This window comes from Phyllostomus hastatus, unplaced genomic scaffold (genome assembly GCF_019186645.2).
Source record: "Phyllostomus hastatus isolate PE091 unplaced genomic scaffold, TTU_PhHast_1.1 phas_contig_304, whole genome shotgun sequence".
Lineage (NCBI taxonomy): Eukaryota > Metazoa > Chordata > Mammalia > Chiroptera > Phyllostomidae > Phyllostomus > Phyllostomus hastatus.
Genome location: NW_025333845.1, coordinates 571,991 through 592,972, shown reverse-complemented (window position 1 = coordinate 592,972; position 20,982 = coordinate 571,991). Strand labels below are relative to the sequence as shown.

General features: G+C 36.2%; 2 protein-coding genes across 2 annotated transcripts; both read right to left on the bottom strand.

The window, feature by feature from the left end:
* Positions 1-615: 615 nt before the first annotated feature.
* LOC123819326 (olfactory receptor 51J1) lies at positions 616-1,569 on the bottom strand. Its single transcript, XM_045839633.1, has one exon. It carries the CDS (start codon positions 1,567-1,569, stop codon positions 616-618), a length of 954 nt encoding a protein of 317 aa, XP_045695589.1.
* A 12,310-nt stretch (positions 1,570-13,879) lies between these two features.
* On the bottom strand, positions 13,880-14,815 carry LOC123819328 (olfactory receptor 51I2-like). Its single transcript, XM_045839636.1, has one exon. The coding sequence runs from the start codon at positions 14,813-14,815 to the stop codon at positions 13,880-13,882; it is 936 nt and encodes a 311-aa protein (XP_045695592.1).
* Positions 14,816-20,982: the final 6,167 nt, after the last annotated feature.

Sequence of the window (20,982 nt, the reverse complement as noted above, 5' to 3'; positions counted from 1 at the left end):
AAATGTTAATGTCCACAAAGGGATTCTTGCTCTTTTGAAAGATTCTGCATCCTGGATGGGAGACTTTCAAAATATTGCATAATGAGCAAAATTTATAATCTTTGGGACTCTCAGTTTAGGACCTTGGTAAAGATGGGTGAATATCATATTGGAGCCAGTATTGGAAGCCTTCTTTGAGTGATCTAGTGTGCTCTACTGCCATTGAGTTTATACCAACAACTCAAGAGAAGGTAATCCATTTCAATTTCTTTTCTCTAACATAGGGATCAACAGAGTCCCAGAACACCTTCAAGCTCCTGAGTACATTTTCTTTACGGGAAGTTCTGTATTTTCATAACCAATCTTTCTTTCATTCCTGCTCCAGCTATGCAAGGTAATAGAAAACTTCTTGTCAAACATGTTTTAAAATACCACCAATTCTTTATATTGTTCTGTTCTGTTAAACATAACCCAACCTCATTTTCACTCCCACTCTGGAGTGAAACTGGTTCCTGGCTAGATTATGGAGAGCCTCCTGTCAGATACTGTATTTTAAGGTAACACCATTTTCATAATGTGCTATCTAGAACCACTTGTGATTATAGAAAAAAAGTCCCTTCCTACTTTGCACTTCATCTAAACTCTGGATCTCTTCTCTGACAGCATTTGGACAATGCCACGACGAATTTCCTTGGTCTTAATACTATACACAATGGGGTTGACAAGGGGTGGGAAGAATAGGTAAGCATTGGCCATCAGAGAATGCAGCAAAGGGGACACATGGTGTCCAAAACGGTGCACCATTGATAAGCCAATCATAGGTACATAATAAGCCAGCACAGCACAGATATGTGAGCCACATGTGTTGAGTGCCTTCTTACGCTCCTCCCCAGTGGCAATATTCAGTACTGTGTGAAGTATAAGTCCATAGGAGACCACAATGAGCAGTGAATCCAGCCCAAAAGTGCTGATAACAATGAAAAGCCCATAGATATTATTGATAGAAGTGTCCCCACAAGGTAGATGGATGAGGTTGGGGTGAAGGCAATAAGAATGGGAGAGGACATTATGGCCACAGAAGGGCAGGCGCTGTAAGAGCATGGGCAATGGGGCCATGAACATAATGCTTTTCAGCCCAATGACGACTCCTGTGCCAAAGATTCGGGGCAGGGTTAGGATGGCTGTATAGCGCAGTGGGCTGTAGATAGCCACAAATCGATCGACAGACATGGCCAGCAACACAGCTGACTCCATAATGGAGAAAGAATGAATGCAGAACATCTGGAGAAGACATTCATCAAAGCTAATCTCAGTGGTGCCAAAAAGGAAGATGCCTAGCACTGTAGGCAGAGTGGATGCAGAGACACCAATCTCAGCCAGTGCCAACATGGCAAGAAAGAGGTACATGGGCTGGTGTAGAGCAGAGTTCATTCTGATGACATGAAGAATGGTGCCATTCCCAAGGAAGATGATAATGTACATCAGGCCAAAGGGGATGGACATCCAGATGTGCTCTGCCTCCAGCCCTGGGATACCAACCAGAATGAATGTTGTAGGTAAGAACTCCAGAGAGCTATTGGAGTTCTTCATGTTGAAATCTCATTCCGTGGGGTCAGTGCTACCTTGAAAATTAGAAACAAACTAGTGAGATAACATTACAATGGAGAAAGACACCAGGACACCGAGGAAAGGGAAGAAGAAAACAAACCTCATGGATACAGGTAGCCAAATGTCTCATACCTGAAAACTGACAGGTGACCACTATCATGAAATTCCCACTACTAACGGGGGTTGCAGTCTCCATCAGAGAGAAGTTCATGACTGGTAGAAAATTATCCCTTTAAGTCATAGTTCTCCTTAGATCTGCTAAGGGTGAAATGACTGCCTTGTCTTGGTGTGAATATGCCTGACTCTAGAAGGCCGCTGGGGAGACTGTCATATAGAGGCAATTTCAGCGTAAGATATGGACTAATATCAGGAATAGGTGAACAGAGATATTACTGATAAATATATAGATATAAATCAAAAGCATAGTATATAAAAGCCAGCTAACTACTTGATAAATAAATACAGATATCCTTGAAGTCTAAAGCAAAACTGAGAAGTGGTGGTGCCCAGAGCCTGGAGTAAGTGACTGGAAAATTAAAGTAGAAGAGAATGGAGATTGGATTCACATGGATTTCAGCTGTTCTGGGTCTTGAAAATGACTAGGAAGTGACTGGAAAGATTACATGTAAAGGATAGAATCAGGAGGAGATAGGAATCAAGTTTGGTGGATTTGTACATAGACTTTAAGGCTCATGAAAGTTCTCTGTCATGATGATATCCAAATATCTTCACTCACAGTTCTCAAAGACAACCTTCCTTACCTGTTGGGATTTTTTTCTGGCTTAGACATACCTCTTAATACACTGAAACAATAATACTGGGAATGGACTTTCAAGAAACATTCTCCTGGGCAGAAGAAGGAAAGAGAGGGGAGAAAAAACCACCTCCCAAAATTGGGTGTGTTGTAAACTGAGTACTTTCTGGGCCTGCACAAGAATAACAGTAGAATCCTGAACCCACAGAGTAAAAAGGATCTCTGAAGGTATTTTTCATCTCACTCATCCTACCCCATATGCATATCTGCTCACATATTTGCACATGTACATTTTTTGGCTCACATATCTGCACATGCATTTTTCCATATTTGCTGAAATCCTGTCTGCATCTTCCCTGATGTGAACTCTGCATTCAGCTGCAGCTGGACTTATAGGGACCTTACTATCATATGTTGATTATTAAGTTATTTGCTCTGCACATCTGTAACCAGTCAGCACTCCTTTATGCCATGTGCCATACAGGATCTTGACAACACAGAATACTGGTCCTACTCAGAAAATCTTCTTTTAAACTTTTAACTCAAGTCAAAGAACACATATTCCACAAATATTCAAATACAGTCATCACATACCCTGAAGTCTTTCTAAGCTTGTTATAATTAAGTGCTACAAGAGAGAAGTTCAGAATACAATAGGTAGTTCCTAGAGGGGAAAACCTAGTTAATTTTTAAAATTCATGAAAAGCTTTCTTCAGAAAGTAATATTTCAGCCAACATTCAATTAATTAGTAGAATTTTTCTAGGCAAAGTGGAGAAGATGGTTGTAATATGATGCAGAAAAATTACCGTGTCAGTATGTGTATAAGAACCCATGGTGACAAGAAATAAAAGACAACATGGAGAAAATAAAATGGTTGATTTGCCAGGACTTTAAAATTATAGATTTTTCATAACTTTAACTTTCATGAAAATATGAGAGAAAAAATTTTTTTAAAAGTTAATTACCTGCACCTCTCATGACCTGATGCAATTTATCTCAGCAAATACTAGCTTAGAGAAAATTGTGTTATGGGCTGTGCTCAGACTTAGGGTATGAAAATTCAGGGACAAATTTTGACCTCTAGAAATAATCACATGTCAGAACTTCTCATGGCTGAGGGATTTGAGGGACACCTCTCTTCCCTGAGTGTTATGTCTTTCCTGTGTTCTCTATCCAAAAGCCCAGCATCTCTCTCTTAACTCTTTAAATAGACCATGAATTGGTTTGCTTGGAGTTGAACAGCTGTTATTTCTGCATGTGGCTTCACTGCCAGCTTGACCCTGTGCACCCTATTTCTTGCCTATACCATCTATATAACCTGAAAGTAGAAGGGACACATCTTGATGGATGCTTGAACCTGAGGTCTTCCCTCCTTTGTTATCAGCTGTCTTCTCTGCCTCTACATACTTTTTGGTTTTCTTTTTTATTTTCCTATCTTTTTTGCTTTATTGTATCCTTCCACTTCTATAACTTCAGAGTCTTCACAGTCAAACAGGGATAAGGTCTTCTTCAAAAAGATCTTAGAAGGCAATAATCCCTCTTGAATTTAGTATTTGTATAACAAGAGCATTTCAGATTGGGAGGAGTTAAAATAAATCATTTAGTCTACAGCCCACTGTACTAGGACATACAATAAATATTCAGTAAGAAGAGAGTGTGGTGAGATGCATACTACAATCCTTGGTACAGGGATGTAAAAGGAATTGAAGGTGAATGTTCTGTACAGTATAACTTTACCTACTTAAGCTTTCATGAAGCTCTGTTTCTTGATTTTTAAAGACAGAGATGCTATTACCTACCTCAGAGAGTAGGTCTGACTATTTCATGTGAGCTGTGAGGAACAAGTGAATATTAGTATCCCCACTTCTTCTGTCCCTTCTCTCAGGCATTCTCAGAAGAGATTGATTAAAGACAGATTATCCTAAAATTTCTGTTAATGTGATCTTTCCTTATCATTGCCTCACTGATACTCAAACCACATTTCTGAGGGAAACAAGGATACAAAGATGATGTCTTCCTTGTTTAACTCACCTAAAATATTACAATGGCAAAACTATTTCTGGAAACCATGACATTGTTTGATATTGCCCTTTCATTCTTCACTTGCTGTCAAGTTTTTAAACTTCCCATGACTTCTTCTCATTCTATCACACAGTTTCAAGAAACTAGGGAGCTGGCTACTGAAGAGGGAAAAGCCTAGAAGGCTGATTATGGGGTAGAGTTAGGACTCCTTCTGAAAGCTGCTTCAGAAGTCAGGGCTGGGAAATTATGGCCCTAGACACTCACCACAAGCAGAGCTGAACTCTCAATGTCAAGTGGGAAAAGAGAAGCTCACTTCAGCAAGTCTCTGCCCATTGACATTAACATCTCCCTAGTCTTGGGGCTGGAATCCTTCTTCCTTCTTTGTAAGCTGATTAGCTATGGAGAGTTCAGGAATGGAAAGGCACTTGGGTCCCCTGAGGAGCAATTATCGAGGCAACTACATCATCTTTTCTTGATGCCCAGGGACCCTAAGGGAAATAAGCAAGGGTATAGAGTCAGTACTTCTGTGAAATGAGTATAATAATAGTATTCACCTACTAGGAAAATAAAATAATTGACAAATGTAAATTGTTTGGCTCATAAAAAGTCCACCATAAGTGTAGCTAATACTATAACTATTGTTTACTGGAGAAATAATATATTAATCTATTATAGTCATCGACCTTCACTTTTATCACTTTTATAAACATGCATTTAACAAGTAATGAGCAGAGCACAAAGTTGTTGGTATCAAGAGCACATGAATGGTGTTTAATATCAGAAGGTGATAGAATCCAAGGGTTAAACAATTGTAAATAAAATTTCCATCTTGGTTGCGGTCCGGTGATGGGAGATGGTTCAGAAAGGTTTAATAAATAGGGATTCCTAGCATAAGGTGACTACACAGAGTTAGCAAAAATTGAACACATGCAGAACCCAATATTACAGAGATTTTTAATTGCTGAACTAATGAAATTGGGTTATTTGTAGATTTTTTTGCTAGTTTTCTGACTGACAAGAGAAAGATAAATTTGGCTCAAAAATTTATTATGACATGTTTATAAGACTTTAAAAATTGTTCTGAAAATATACTTTTACTGCTTCTGTGGGGAGATGCTTTAAATGATAGGTTATATGGATAGATTGGAACTAGATATACATGGTGGGGAAAAAGTGGGTTTATAGTTCTTTTGATGGAAGATAATATAATAATCAATAAATAATAATACAAAAATAAACTCTGTGTTTCATGTACTCACAACTGTAAACCTACTTTTGCACCATCTTACAGATAAAGTCAGGAGTAGCTGAGAGATCTGGAGAAATGGAGGGATTTAGTGAGACACAGCTATAATAAAGTGGAACAAATCTAGTGTGAATCAGAAAATCAGGGAATTGAGGAGATAAATATCTGTAATCAGAAAATGGTCTATTAGACATTAATAACAGAAAACACTTTGGCTGATAATTAAGTCCAAGGTATGGTCATAGGATGAGAGAGGCAAAGTAAAATTGAATTAAACTTCATGGAAACTAAAGATCAGAAGCTGTGATGTAAAACCCTCAAATGAACAATACATTCATTTGAATGTTGCCATATTTTCCCCCCAGATGTCAGTGATATAAACATAAAGGAGACAACCATTTTCCATTATTCTCTGGGATTGTGTTGTGGGATATCTTTTGCCAAATTTTCCTTTATAAATTTTTAGCATCCTTAACACTCATTATACATTTAATGATTACCTCTCTATTGACTAATATATAAAACTTACAGTTTTGGTTTATTATAATTTATTTATATGTGTTGCAATTGTATTTATTATAATTTCATTTATTATAATTGTATTTATCAACTATTGTTCTCAAGTAAGCCACATTATGGATACCTCACATTTTTCTCAGAAAGACACATTTCATGTCATTGAAACTAATGGAACAGGAAATATTTGTAATGTTTCCATGAGAAATATTTGCAACAAAATTCTTTAGCTGTACAACAAATTTTATACAAGGAGTGGTTCCAATACTGCTGCAAAGTCTCTAGACTCTCCATCAACTTACTCCCAGACCTGGATTGGACTTGCAGATAAACTTCAGAGTATGCATCTTGAAAAATCAGTTTTCAGGTCAGCTGATCTGAACATTTATAAACAGAAGCACAGAGGAAGATGGGGAGAAATAAGGACAGGCACCCATACAAAAATTTAAACATTGTGGTCTGGTTTGAGTCAAGCAGCTCAAGGGTGGAGCTATTCAATGAATGGGACAACAGCAATCAAGAACCAATTACAACAGGAAAGGCCACATAACTCACACAAGGGTCATTCCTAGAGGACCTAGCTCAGATGACAAAAGAGACTGTATCACTGGGTCCCACAGGACATCTACTAGAGAAGCCCATGCCACCAAATCTGGGAGTCATAGCAGTTCTATTTAATACATGGAAAGAAAAACAAAGAGATAGCCAAAATGGAAAAACAAAGAATTAGGCCCCAAATAAAATGGCTGAAGGAATCTCCAGAAAAAAGAGTGAAATTAAATAGTGGCAAGCAATTTATCAGATACACAGTTCAAAGTAATAGTTATGAGGGTGCTCAACAGCATGAAAAATGGCATAGAAACCATATAAAGGACCAGTCAGAAATGAAGAGTACAATATCTGAAATGAAAAATACATTAGAAGAAATAATCTGTAAGTTGGGTAAAGCAGAGGATTGACTCATCAAATTAAAGGACAAGGTAGAATAAAACATTCAATCAAAGCAGAAAAAGGGAAATAGAATTAAAAACCAGGAAGATGGTTTAAGGAATATTTTGGACAACATGAAAGGTGACAACATCCACATCATAGGGGTATAAGGAAGATAAGAAAGCAAGTGAGAGTTAGACAACCTATTTGAAAAAGTAATGTCAGAAAACTTTGCTAACCCAGTCAAGGAAAAAGTTACACAAGTTCGGGAAGCACAAAGAGTCCTAATCAAGATGAACCCAAAGAGACCCACACCAAGACACATCATAATTAAAATGACAAAGGGTAAAGACAGAGAGAGAATCTTAAAGGCAGCAAGAGAGACAGTTATTTACCTGTAAGGGAGCTCCCATATAACTGTCAGCTGATTTCTCAGTGGAAACACTTCAGGCCAGAAGGGATTGGAATGAAGTATTCAAAGTGATAAAAAATAAAGACAGGCTATCAAGTATACTCTACTCAGCAATGCTATTATTTAAAATTGAGGGCTAAATAGCTTTCCAGACCAAAAAAAAAAAATTAAAGGAAAATCCAAAGGAGTTCATTGCCATTAAACCAGTATTGCAAAAAAATGATAAATTGTTTAAGAACAAGAAATAGAGAGGAAGAGCAACATAAATATAATGAAAATGGCAATAAATACATATCTATCTATAATAACCTTAAATGTAAATGGATTAAATGCTCCAATCATAGCTGAACATAGGGTAGCTGAATGGATAAGAAAACATGGCCCTTATATTTTCTGTATAAAAGAGATCCACCTCAGAACAAAAGATATATGCAGGCTGAAAGTGAAATGATGGCAGAAAATATTTCATACAAACAGAAACAAAAACAAAGCTGGGATAGCAATACTTATATCTGACAAAACAGATTTCAAAAGAAAGGCCATAGCAACATACAAAGAAGGTCACTACATAACACTAAAGGGATCAACCCAACAAGAGGATATAACCCTCCCAAACATTATATGCACCCAATATAGGAGCACCTAAATATATACAGAAAATCTTGGTGGACTTTAAGGAAAAGATCAACAACAATACAGTCACAGTAGGGGATTTTAACATCCCTCTGTCACCAATGGGTAGATCTTTCAGACAAAAAAAACAAACAAACAAGGAAACAGTGACCTTAAATGGCACACTAGATCAAATTGATTTAATTGATATTACCAGAACATTTTATGCCAAAGCAGCAGAATATACATTCTTCTCAAGTGCACATGGATCATTCTCAATATAGACATGTTAGGACAAAAAGAAGTCTTAACAAATTAAAAAAGATCAGAATCATATCAAGCATTTTCTCAGATCACAACGGCATGAAAGTAGAAATCAACCTCAATACAAAAATTCAAGAACACTCAAATACATGAAGGATAAATAGCATGTTAGTAAATAATGAATAGATTATAAATGAGATCAAGAAATAAATAAAAAAATTACCTGAAAACAAATGAAAATGAATACAAAACAACCCAAAATGTATGAGACACAGTGAAATAAGTCCTGAGAGGCACTATAGGCCTACCTCAACAAGCAAGAAAAATCTCAAATAAACAATCTAACCCCATACCTAAAAGAACTAGGAAAACAACTGCAGACAAAGCCCAAAGTAGAAGAAAGAAAATAATCAAGATCAGAGAGAAAATAAATGGCATAGAGACTAAAAAAAAAAATTCAAATATCAATAAAACCAGGAGAAATTTTTTGAAAAGATAAACAAGATTGTTTAACCTTTAAATCAGACTCATCAAGGAAAAAAAAAGGGAGAGGATCCAAATAAAATCAGAAATGAAAGAGAAGAAGTAACTATTGATATCATGGAAATACAAAGGATTGTAAGAAATTATATGAACAACTACTTTCCAGGAAATTGGACAATCTGGGCAAAATGAATAAATTTCTAGAAACACAAAATCTTCCAAAACTAAATCAGGAAACATGAATAGACTGATAACAACTAATAAATCTGAAGCAGTAATAAAAAAACTCCCAGAAAACAAAAGTCTTGGACCAGTTGACTTCAAAGGAGAATTTAACCAATCATTCAAAGAAAAACTAATACCTATCCTTCTCAAACTATTCCAAAAAATTTAAGAGGAAGGAATACTCCAAAGCTCTTTTTAAAAGACCAGTATTATTCTAATTTCAATACAAGATAAAGACACAATAAACAAAAAAAAAATTATAGGCCAATATCTGTGATGAACATGGACACTAAAATCCTCAACAAAATATTAGAAAATTGGATCCAGCAATGTATTAAAAACATCATACACCATGATCAAGTAGTATTTATCCAAGGGATGCAAAGTTGGTACAATATTTGCCAATCATTAATTATAATACATCACATAAAATGAAAGATAAAAATCACATGATCATATCGATAGATGCAGAAAAAGCATGCAATAAAATTCAATATCTATTTATAATAAAAACTCTCAGCAAAGTGGGAATAGAGGGATCATACCTCAACATAATAAATGCCATGTATGAAAAACATACAGCTAACATCATACTCAATGGGAAAAAACTAAAAGTGTTTTCCTTAAGCTCTAGAACAAGACAGGGGTGTCCACAGTCACCATTTTATTCAGCATAATACTGGAAGTCCAAGCCATAGCAATCAGCTAAGAAGAAATAAAAGGCATCCAAATTGGAAAAGAGGAAGTAAAATTGTCATTATTCACATAGTACATGATATTGCACATAGAAGACCCTCTGTCAAAAAACTACTAGACCTAATAAATAAATTTGAAAAAGTAGCAGAATACAAAATCAATACTCAAAAATCTATGGCAATTTTAAACACTAATTATGAACTATCAGGAAGATAAGCTAAGAAAGCAATTACTTTTATTGTTTTTGCAACAACAAAAAAACACAGTATCTATGAATAAACTTAACCAAATTTTTAAAAGACCTATATCAGAGAACTATAGGACACTGAAGAAAGAAATTCAGGAAGATACAGAGAAGTGGAAGCATATACCACGTTCATGAATTGAAAGAATTTACATCATTAAAATATTCAGACTGCCTGAAGCAATTTATACATTCAATGCCATTGTTATTAAAATATCAATGACATTTCACAGATCTAGAACTTATATTCAAAAAAATGTATATGGAACCAAACAGACCCTGAATAGCCTCAGCAATCTTAAGAAAGAAGAACAAACTTGGAGATATCACAGTACCTGATAGCAAATTACACTATAATGCCACTATAATCAAAACAACCTAGTACTGGCATAAGAACAGGCATATAGATCAATGGAACAGAACAGACAGACTAGGGATAAACCTACACCTTTATGGTCAACTCATATTTGACAAAGGAGGCAAGAGTATACAAAGGAGTAAAGACAGTCTCTTCAATAAATGGTTTTGGGAAAAGTAGACTGGCAAAAGAAAGAAAGAAAAGAAAGAAAGAAAGAAAGAAAGAAAGAAAGAAAGAAAGAAAGAAAGAAAGAAAGAAAGAAAGAAAGAAAGAAAGAAAGAAAGAAAGAAAGAAAGAAAGGAAAGGAAAGAAGGAAGGAAGGAAGGAAGGAAGGAAGGAAGGAAGGAAGGAAGGAAGGAAGACCATCAGCTTACACCATACACCAGACTAAACTCATAATTGATAAAAGACTTAAAGTAAGTGATAAAACCATAAAAATCCTAGAAGAAAACATAGGCAGTAAAATTTCAGATATTTTGTGTAGCAATGTTTTGTTACTATATCTCCCAGGATAACAGAAATGAAGAAAAAAAAAACAAATGGGAATACATCAAATTAAAAGCTTCTGCATAACAAATACATCATCAAAATGAAAAGAGAACCAACTGTATGGGAGAATGTAATTCACCAATGATGCAGTGGATAAAGGTTTAATTTCTAAAATATATTTAAAAACTTATATAATTCAACACCAGGAAGACAAAGAATTATAAAATGGGTAAAGGACCTAAATAGATACTTCTCCAAAAGGGACATACAGATGGCCAATATATAAAAAATGCTCAACATCTCTAGTCATCAGAGAGATTCAAATTAAAACCACAATGAGATATCACCTCACACCTGCCAGAAAGGCTACCATCAATAAATCAATAAACAACAAGTGTGGGTGAGGATGTAAAGAAAATGGAAATTTAATGAACTATTTGTGAGAATGCAGACTGGTACAGCCATGTGGAAAACAGCATGGAGTTTCCTCAAAAAATTGAAAATTAAACTGCCTTTTGATCCAACAATTCTACTTTAGGGAATATATCTTAAGACTCCCAAAACACCAATTCAAAAGAATATATGCACCCTTATGTTCATAGCAACATTATTTACAATAGTCAAGACCTGGACACAGCCTAAGTGCCCATCAGTAGATGAATGGATAAAAAAGTAGATGAATGGAATACTACCCAGAGGTGAAAAAGAAGAAAATGTTACCCTGTGGGCAGCCTGGATAGACCTGGAAAATATCATGCTAAGTGAAATAAACCAGTCAGTAAAGGACAAGCACCACATGATCTTACTATATGGAATCTAATAAACAAAATCTAATAAAAAATAGAAACTGAGGCATAGACCCATGGAACATACTGACAATTGATAGGAGGCAGGGTGCATGGGAAGCTGGGGCTGGGTGCAAGGAGGTGAAGGGATTAGCCAAAGAACATATGTGCATGACCAATGGACATGGACAATGGTGTGGAGATTGTCCTCGAATGAGTTAGGTGGAGGCAGGCAAAGGGGAAAAAGTGGGGTCAATGGTAATAACATAAACAATGAAATATAATTAAAAACCAATTATCTATGTGGAATCAAAGAACAAAATAAATGAACACACATAATAAATATAATTTTTAAAAGCTTTATATAAAATACTCACTGAGGCAAATATACTTTATATTGAAACCCTGAAATAAACTGAGTTTTAAAAAATTAAGCCTTTGAATTTTTTTGCAAGAAGAAGACAAGGATTACATAATTTTTATTTAAGAAATATTAGAAATTTTGGAGTATCAAACATAGTATATTTTTAGAATTCAACATTTCACATAAAGTTTTTCCATAATAAATGGAAAACAGAAAGACCTTAATATCCCACATATGTAAGCACATGCAACAAACATTTTAATTTATCACAAATGCATGTGCACTGTGTGTGTAGAACTTAATTTTACATACATTTTATATATTTTAAGATAATCATGTAGTCATGAGTTTTTCCTAGTTTAACTAAAATAATCTATATATATCTTTCTATTACCTATATATCATCTGTCTATTTATCTATCATCTATCTATCTCTTTATTTATCTATCTTTAAGACACAAAGGTCTTCAGGAAAAATGCTGTTTTATTTTGTTTTAAATCTTTGATTGTTTCACTTTTTGACACAATGAAAATGCCAGCAGTGGGGACCACAGTGAGATATCTCCTCTATCTTAGAAAGGGAAATCAGGTCTTCCGTAAGGTTGAAACTGTGGGCTTAATGTGTGATAGATCACAGAAAAAATAACTAAAACCTACACAAAAAATAAACAAACATACCTAAATTAATTTCTAGCCATACAATATTTTAGGTTTAGTAGGTTATTTCTGTAGATTAAAATTTATGAATTTTTATTGTATTCCAGAATTTTATATCAGTACAAATCCCCCTCAGTTTCTTAAAACACTTTAAATATATATTGACAAGACACTAACATTTTGCATGAGTGTTTTTAATAATGTGAAGTATGTCTTAAATGTCCACAAATTTAACTTTGTTCTTACAGGACAGGAAAATTTTCCCTATCAACTTATATCAATAAAATAGTGAAGTCACCACTGTCAATCATCTCTGCATCAGCAGAATTATAAAAAAGATAAGAATAGCTCACTCTTCTCCCTTTTAAAGATTCTCAGATGTGGGTCAAGAGTACCTAAAAACTTCTAGAAGGAGTATATATCTCTACTGATCTTGGTAGGCTAAAGATAAACTTATCTGGTACAAGTAATTTGGGAGTCATATCTTGATCTCAGTACATGTGTTATTCTTAAACAATATGAATAAAGGGAGAATCCTTTTTCTTCCTCTGTTCACCAGCACAGATGCCTACTATTGTCATCAATTAATCATGTGCTTTTACACACATAAACTAAGTGACATTATTATGTGATTAAATTATTTTATAAAAGTTTTATTGAATATACATGTGTGTGGGGGTTGTGTGTGTGTATACATATGTATGTGTATATATGTATGTGTATATGTACATACCCAGTATATATATGTATATATAATTTGTTACTTCTTGCTTAAATCTTGAGTATCTATCAATCTGTGTCCTTTTTTTAACTTCACAATAGTTCATAATATGAACAGATCTTAACTCATTTAACTATTTTCCTATTGATGGCCACTTCACATTGTAAAATCTCATTACAAAAGTTGTTGATGGAAGAGTCCTCATAAAGTCTCTGAATTCATGAACAAACATCAAACAATGAATCTAGAGCAATGCTAAAAATGAGAATTTATGGGTTAAAAAGCATGTGTATTTTAATTTGACACATGCAACAAAATAGCTGACAGAATACTATACAATTCTAATTTAGGTTACAACACATACAGTATAGTATAGAAATGTGCATTCTCTATACATGTATCAAGCTTTCTAACTTTGACAAGGTGATGAGCACTCTCTCCTTCCATGCGACACCCTTGGTGATGAAAATAACTGTCTTTAGGGTAATCATCTCATCAGCACTGACCCCCTTATTATTTTCTTTGAAGAAAGAGGTGGATTAGTCTCTGGCGAATCTGCTTAGTTTTAACACTGTAGATGATGGGATTGAGCACAGGAGGCACCAGAAGACAGACATTGGCCAGGAGCAGACGGACAGCAGGTGCAGCATGCTTCATGAAGCGGTGCACCAGAGCCATGCTGATCATGGGTACATAGTACACGAGGACTGCACAGATATGTGATACACATGTGTTTAGGGCCTTTCGCCGTCCTTCCCCAGAGGTAATGCCCAGCACTGTGTAGAGGATCAGCACATAAGAAACGATGATGAGCAGTGAGTCCAGACCAAAAGTGGAAGTTACAATGCAGAGCCCCAAAATGCTGTTGGGCCGAGTATTGCCACAGGGGAGCTGGATTAGATCTGAGTGAAGACAATAGGAGTGGGAGAGGACCTTGTGGCCACAGAAGGGCAGACGCATCAGGAGAAAGGGCAGTGGGAACATGAGTATCACACTCTTCAGTCCAAGAGCAGCACCAGTACCAACAATACGGGGCAGGGTCAGGATCGCAGTGTACCGCAATGGGTTGTAGATGGCCACAAAGCGGTCCACAGACATGGCCAGCAGAACTCCTGATTCCATGATGGAAAAGGAATGTATGGAGAACATCTGTAAAAGGCAGGCTGCAAAGGAGATCTCACTGGCACCAAGAAGGAAGATGCCCATCACAGTGGGCAGTGTAGAAACAGAGACACCAAGCTCTGCAAAGGCCAGCATAGCAAGAAATAGGTACATTGGCTGGTGCAGAGAGGGGCTGTTTTTGATCACTGCCAGAATCAGACTATTACCCACAAGGGCCACAAGATATATAGAGCAGAATGGGAAGATAAACCAAGGGTAAAGGGCCTCCAGCCCAGGGAGGCCAGTAAGAAGAAAATATTCTGGGGTGAGTTGACTTCTGTTGAACATTTTCTTATGTCTGGAGTCCAGGGATGTTGATCTAGGCAGGTGCCAGGGATACAACCTGGAGTGAGACACACAAAGCTAATTGGGGACTGAGAAGGGACCACATATCCTGCTATCTACCACTATCTGCCAACTTACATGCCTCTTCCCTTCAATGACCTGTTCCATTAATCTTTAATCCTAAATAAACTTGCAGAGTCATGACTTGCCAACAAGTATATTTCCAGAATAAGGGAATCTGGTAGAAGAGTTTATTACTTTTAATTCAAACCAATCCCCACACTGATTTCACTGTGTATATTTGGTAGGGATTGAATGCTTCTCATATCTCTATGAGGAGAAGGAATTTTTTAGCTTAAAGAAGACACCCACATAAAGAAAACTGTAATCTATTAGATATTCTAAAAACCCCTGTTACAGCATTTTGGATTTTAAGTGGTTAAAAGGCACAAACTTATTTCAATGTCAGCATAGAATTGCTTAGTAGATAACAATTCCAAAGGCCATACTTGCCACTCCAAGCATCATTGAAGGCTGGCTTCCATTGGAGACACAGAATTTTGAGATTCACTTGGATAAAACATCTCTGAAATGGGATTCACTCTCTGGGTTCACTCTACAACCTTCTGAATGATCATTTTGGTTTTTACATATGGTGGGGTGGGCAATAGAGAAAAAAAATCATTGTTAGAAAGGTTAATGAAAAAATGTATTTTGCCCACAGCAATATTTATTAATGGAAAGAAATATTCTTTCCCTTGGAAAATTCCTCCACACATCAATCTTCATGTTTCAGGCTAATCAGTGCTTACCATGTGTATGAGCACAATAAGCAATAGTCCTAGAAGATGGTCCTCAGAACATGATTCTGAAACTGCAGAAATAATGACAAATTTTTTATTCAGCATTCCTCATGTCAACATTGCTAATGTTTTCTCAAAAACCTGCCTGGAAGGGAAACCTGAATCTTTATACATGATCTGAAACAAATATATCTGCTAAGGAGAGAGGAAGAGATCTCTGTATACCATGAAGATGCAACTGTGAGGCAACCTCTATACCTCAAGAGAGAAGGTCAATCAAATCTCTGCTTTAGAAAAAAGTATAAGAGAGGGGAAAATATCTCTCTCTGAAAGGTAGGAGAACAGATCTGATTCAACACTGGAAAGAAAAAGTCACAATTTAGAAGAAAATGTATTGGAGGTGAGGAAGCTGGAGGTAGTGGAAGGTGGGATTACAGTTGAATGTGCAGACATGATTTTAAATGCTCAAATGCTACTTTCTACTGAGCTATTCTTTGAACTGGAATTTTTATACCTGTAAAATGGTGATAATCCTATAGATAACAAATATAATAATGATAATATAATATTCTTTTAAAGAGTATTATAAACTGCTATAATCTCGAGCTATGAGAAAGTAATATTGCCTCTTCTGGGAGATATTGGATCCTCAGTGAAGACCTGTTGCTCACTGAGGGATAAACATTAGTGATGACATAAGGGCTGTTTGATAAGGAACCATTTGTGATGCTGATATTCTGAGCTAAGTATTTAATTTTCATCCAGTTATTTTTCATTCATGTTTTCTCCCCATCATTGTAGACAATATTCATCTTTTTGCAATTAAGCCATTTTTAATTGCTTAAAATTACCTAGCTTAAAGATATCAGTTTTGCATCTTTATTAAACTGAGCCTTGAAAAGTATCTGGAATGTCTCTAGAAGTTATTTGACCCTGCTTTCTGATCTGTGAGGGACACTGCATCTCACACATATTTAAAAGTCTGGTGTTTTTCAAAAGTCTTCTGATCATTCAAAAAATTTTCTACATGGGAAGTGAGTCATTGTGTAAAACTGCCACTACTTAGTGTCACCTGCCATATAAGTGAAAGCAGATGAAATTTGAGAAAGTTTCTTCCTGTCCTTGATACAGTTTGTGGGGAGGGAAGTGTTTGGGGATGAGTCTAAAGTTTGTATTTGTCATCTTCACAAACCAAAACTTTATTGAGTAGTGTATTAATCATGAAAAATGTGAAGGAATGTGATTCTAAAATATGATATCTTGACACTTCAAAGCAGTCTGGTGGAGAGGAAATTAGTGGCATCTGAATATCATCCATCAATTTGAATACAGGCAACAGTGCTTTTGTGCCCCTGCTACTGTTTAAAATGAAAGAAAAATTATTTATAATCCATACATTATCCTGAATGACACACTTCTTAGTGACTATTAAACTCCAATAAGATTTAATTCCTTAACTTGACTACTCCACATATCCTGACACACCCTTGCTTAACTTTTCTCTCTTGGTCATTCCTGTGATTTGTGGGATGTTTTTATTGTTGTTTTTTTTTTTTTTGCTATCTTTTCCTCTCCTTTTATAAACATGTTGGTTTTCAAATCAACTAAAAATTATGTTTTCAAACAAATACAACTTCCATCATTTTTTATAACACCTGGTTCTGATGCCAATTCTGTGATGTCTTTGCTCACTTGTGCATAATCACTTCCTACAGCAGACTTTCATAGCACTTCCCTTTATTTTAGTTCTTTATGTGACTTTTCCCAGCTATCTGAAGCTCTTCCAAAGAAGACCTAGATCCTATATTTTAAACATATCACTAGGGTTTAATAAATGGGGAGGGAGAAATGGGACTGGGGTGCCAGGAAAGAAGATAGGCTGGGCATTTGAGGAGGAACTTACCTGGGTTCTTTCATCAAATGAGAGCTTCTTTGAGGAAAGAAAAACAGTGTAAATTATTTTAATTCATTATATATAAGGAGCTGTTGTAGGATATCAGAGATTGTTTTTAATGAATAAGTGGTGAGACCTTTAAATGGAACATAATCAACAAAAGAAAAAAGCAAACAAAATACAACCAGAGACATTGAAATTAAGAACAATCTAATAATAGCCAGAGGGTGTGGGAGGGGACAGTTGGGTGAGGGGTTTTCAGAAACTACTATAAACCACACGTGAACAAAACAAAAGGGAGGGTGAAGCAAGGGAGGGAGGTGGGTTTGCCTGGGGTGGGGAGTGGGGGAGGGGGAGAAAATGCAGAGAACTGTAATTCAACAACAATAAAGTAATTACAAAAATAAGTGGTGAGAGATAAATGGGAAATACAAGAGGAAATTAAAATCTCATGTTATCAGGGGAGAGGACAACTAGAATTATGAGAAAAGAAAAGAAATGCATTGATTTGGTACTATGTGTCAGGTATCTTGGAAGGGTACCTGTGTGTATGTTGTCTTTGTACACATCATCTTATTTATCCTTAAAATACTCAGAATGACCAAATCATACCTATTTTACAACTTGGGAGAGTGAGAATTTAGTGTTTCAAGTGATGTGCCAGAATCTAGCGGCAACACTCAAGATAAAGTTAGGATAAAAAGGAAACCTGAGCAAAGGCAATATATTATGCAAGGAAGCCAGTTAGAACAAAGGAGATGGAGTGAAGATGAGGCTGGGTCAGCCAGAGAGAGAAATGAGGGACAAGTGAAAAGCATAGGTCATCAAGGATTTGTGTTTAAGAATGAATGACCAGGCCCTAATGGATGTGTAGCTCTCAGCATGGAAGAGAGGAGAAAAGACTTATTGGTACAGAAGGTGAAGGAAAGGAGGGTAAATAGCCTATGAAATGAAGATGGATTTAAAAGCTAAATTAAATATCTAGTTTAAAAAGAACTGGATTTGGGGACTAAATGGAGGTTTCCCTGTTCCAGGTTCCTTAATAAACAAAGTAGGTAGGTAAAATAGACCCAGTGTTCCTCTGCCACAGTAAGGCTTTCTGGACAAAAGCCCCTGGCTCTGCTCACCTGAACACATTTCCCAACCTCCTAGTCCTGTAGGCTGAACTTCAGGGCAAGCTCCACTCCTCTTCTGTGGAAGCCCACCTGTCCTGTGTTTGGTGTCAGACCTGACCTCCAGCTCACCACTGGAGGCATTAGCAGACTTGTTATTTATCACAATTCCAGAACTAGCCCTTTCCTTCCTCTAATTTTGACAATTAACCCTGTGGGAGACACAGACCAACCAGCCCCAGAAGAACATGCTGACTCTGAGCCTGCAGGAATAAATGGGCCAAGAAAGGAAGATCCCAGCAGTTGCTCTCTGGGGACCCAAGTCAAATTCTGAGAAAATATAGAATAAGATGACACATGTGTGTGTTTGTATGGATATGTCTGTGTGAGCATGCATTTATGTGCATATATGAGTGTGTAAATTGACATAAATGTGCACATGCACACATGCATAGCTATGCTCCTTTATGTGAAATTGTTTCCAAGTTCATATGAATGTATTAGTGTGCGTATCTTCCCACAATTAGATTTACCTTGACTGTACATTCATGTAGAAGGTACTATGACAGAACAATGTCCCTGACTTGCTAACCTGGAAAATAATCCCCAGATCTGAAGAAAAAGTGCAATCCACGTCTGCATTTGTGCATGTATATATTGTATTTATCAACACACACATGTGTTTATATAATATTATAGGTTTGCTTCAAGGTCCTTTTAAAATAATCTGAAAACTCTTTTATGTCCAATAAGATTGGTCAGGGACATTTCTGGGTCCCATGGGCACAGGCAAAAATTGCTTTGTGCTGAAACTGGTAAATTGTGACTCTTTGAATTTACACCTTTCAGACAGAACTCAATGTCCTTTTCTTAGGTGAGTGACTTAAGAACATACTGTCATATCACCACACTCTCAATCTCAATATTACTTGTTGTGGTTATAATCTAGGCTTTTATGTCTCTCCTGACTAAGTTTTCCCTGTAGTTTGGGCTCTGAGAAAGCAGGAAGCTCGTTTACTGTGTCAACCCAGCTCAAAGTCCAGGTCATGTTGCACCCTGCATGGACTTTTTCTGAATCAGCCACAGAACTTAAATTAAAACACCTGAGGTCGTTGGCTGGTTTTTTTTTTATTTTTATTAGTTCACCATGAATTCATAAATGGTCTCCAAACTTATTTCATTTCCTTAAAAATCAGAAAAATTGTACTTGCTTCAAAGAATAAAAATTTTAATGAGAAAAATTAATTGGACAAATCTAAAAAATACTAGACACTTAAAATATTATCTGATTGTACCTTATCACAAGCAGAATTCTATGGCAAAAAAAAATCATTTCCAGTTTCCTTTATTATTAACCCTTGGCTTTCTTTAACTCTCTTTTCCTCCTGCCCTTGTCCCTGAAAACCACTGTTGATACTTTGTCTTGGACAAGGCACTAACACTGCTAGTGACTGTATCTGCCATTGGTCTGAGATCTTGTGTGACCTGCATTCTCAGTAGATGGTGATCTTGCCCAGCCTTCCCTGATGTGGAATCTCCATATCCAGATCAGGCAGGTCTTTGCTGCCAGAGCTGCCAGGGTAATTCTCTCATTTTTCAGCTGTTCAGTTGCTGCTGTGCTCTGAATCTTCACTAGGGAATTGAAAGTCTCACTATGTAAGACACTTATGGCAGTGCCTTTGATCACATTGTATTCTAAAGGCTCCTGAGTAGGATCCCTAATCTAGTCTGGTTGCCAAGGCAAATGCCCATGGATTTCAGCAACCTAGATTAATTTAGATGATGGAAGCATCATACTTTTCATTGCCTGTATAACCTTTGTGCCATTTATGATTCCTTGTTTCCTAAATATAAAGGTGATAACTAAGCAACTATGTTGTGATGAGGAATTCTTTTCCCCAAATTAAATACATGCTCAGAGCCCAGGTTTCCAACATACATTTAGAGGTAAGGTTTCCTGTTCCTTCTCTATAGCTACTTCAACCTGCATGGAAATTTTCATCTTTTCCATGAAATTAATCAAAGATTAAGTGTTCTCTGTTTAATAACAGCTTATATGTGTGCAATCTTTATGTTTTAGCTACAGCTTACAGTCCAGTCCTGAGTATATCTTCCTACTTTATATAAATATAACAATCTGTTAAACAAGAATTAGGAAACATGTTTTGTAAATGGGAATCAGAATAGGATAAGCATGTCACAGATGAAAGACTGGGATAAGAACTGAAGCAAACATTTCATAATAGCATGTTATTTGAACTTACTTTATTTCTCTGGCTTCTTTCCAATCATCATATTTCAGGGGCCTGGCTGGAGGAAGCCATTGTTACTTGTATATTCTTAACAATGCTTATTTACGTA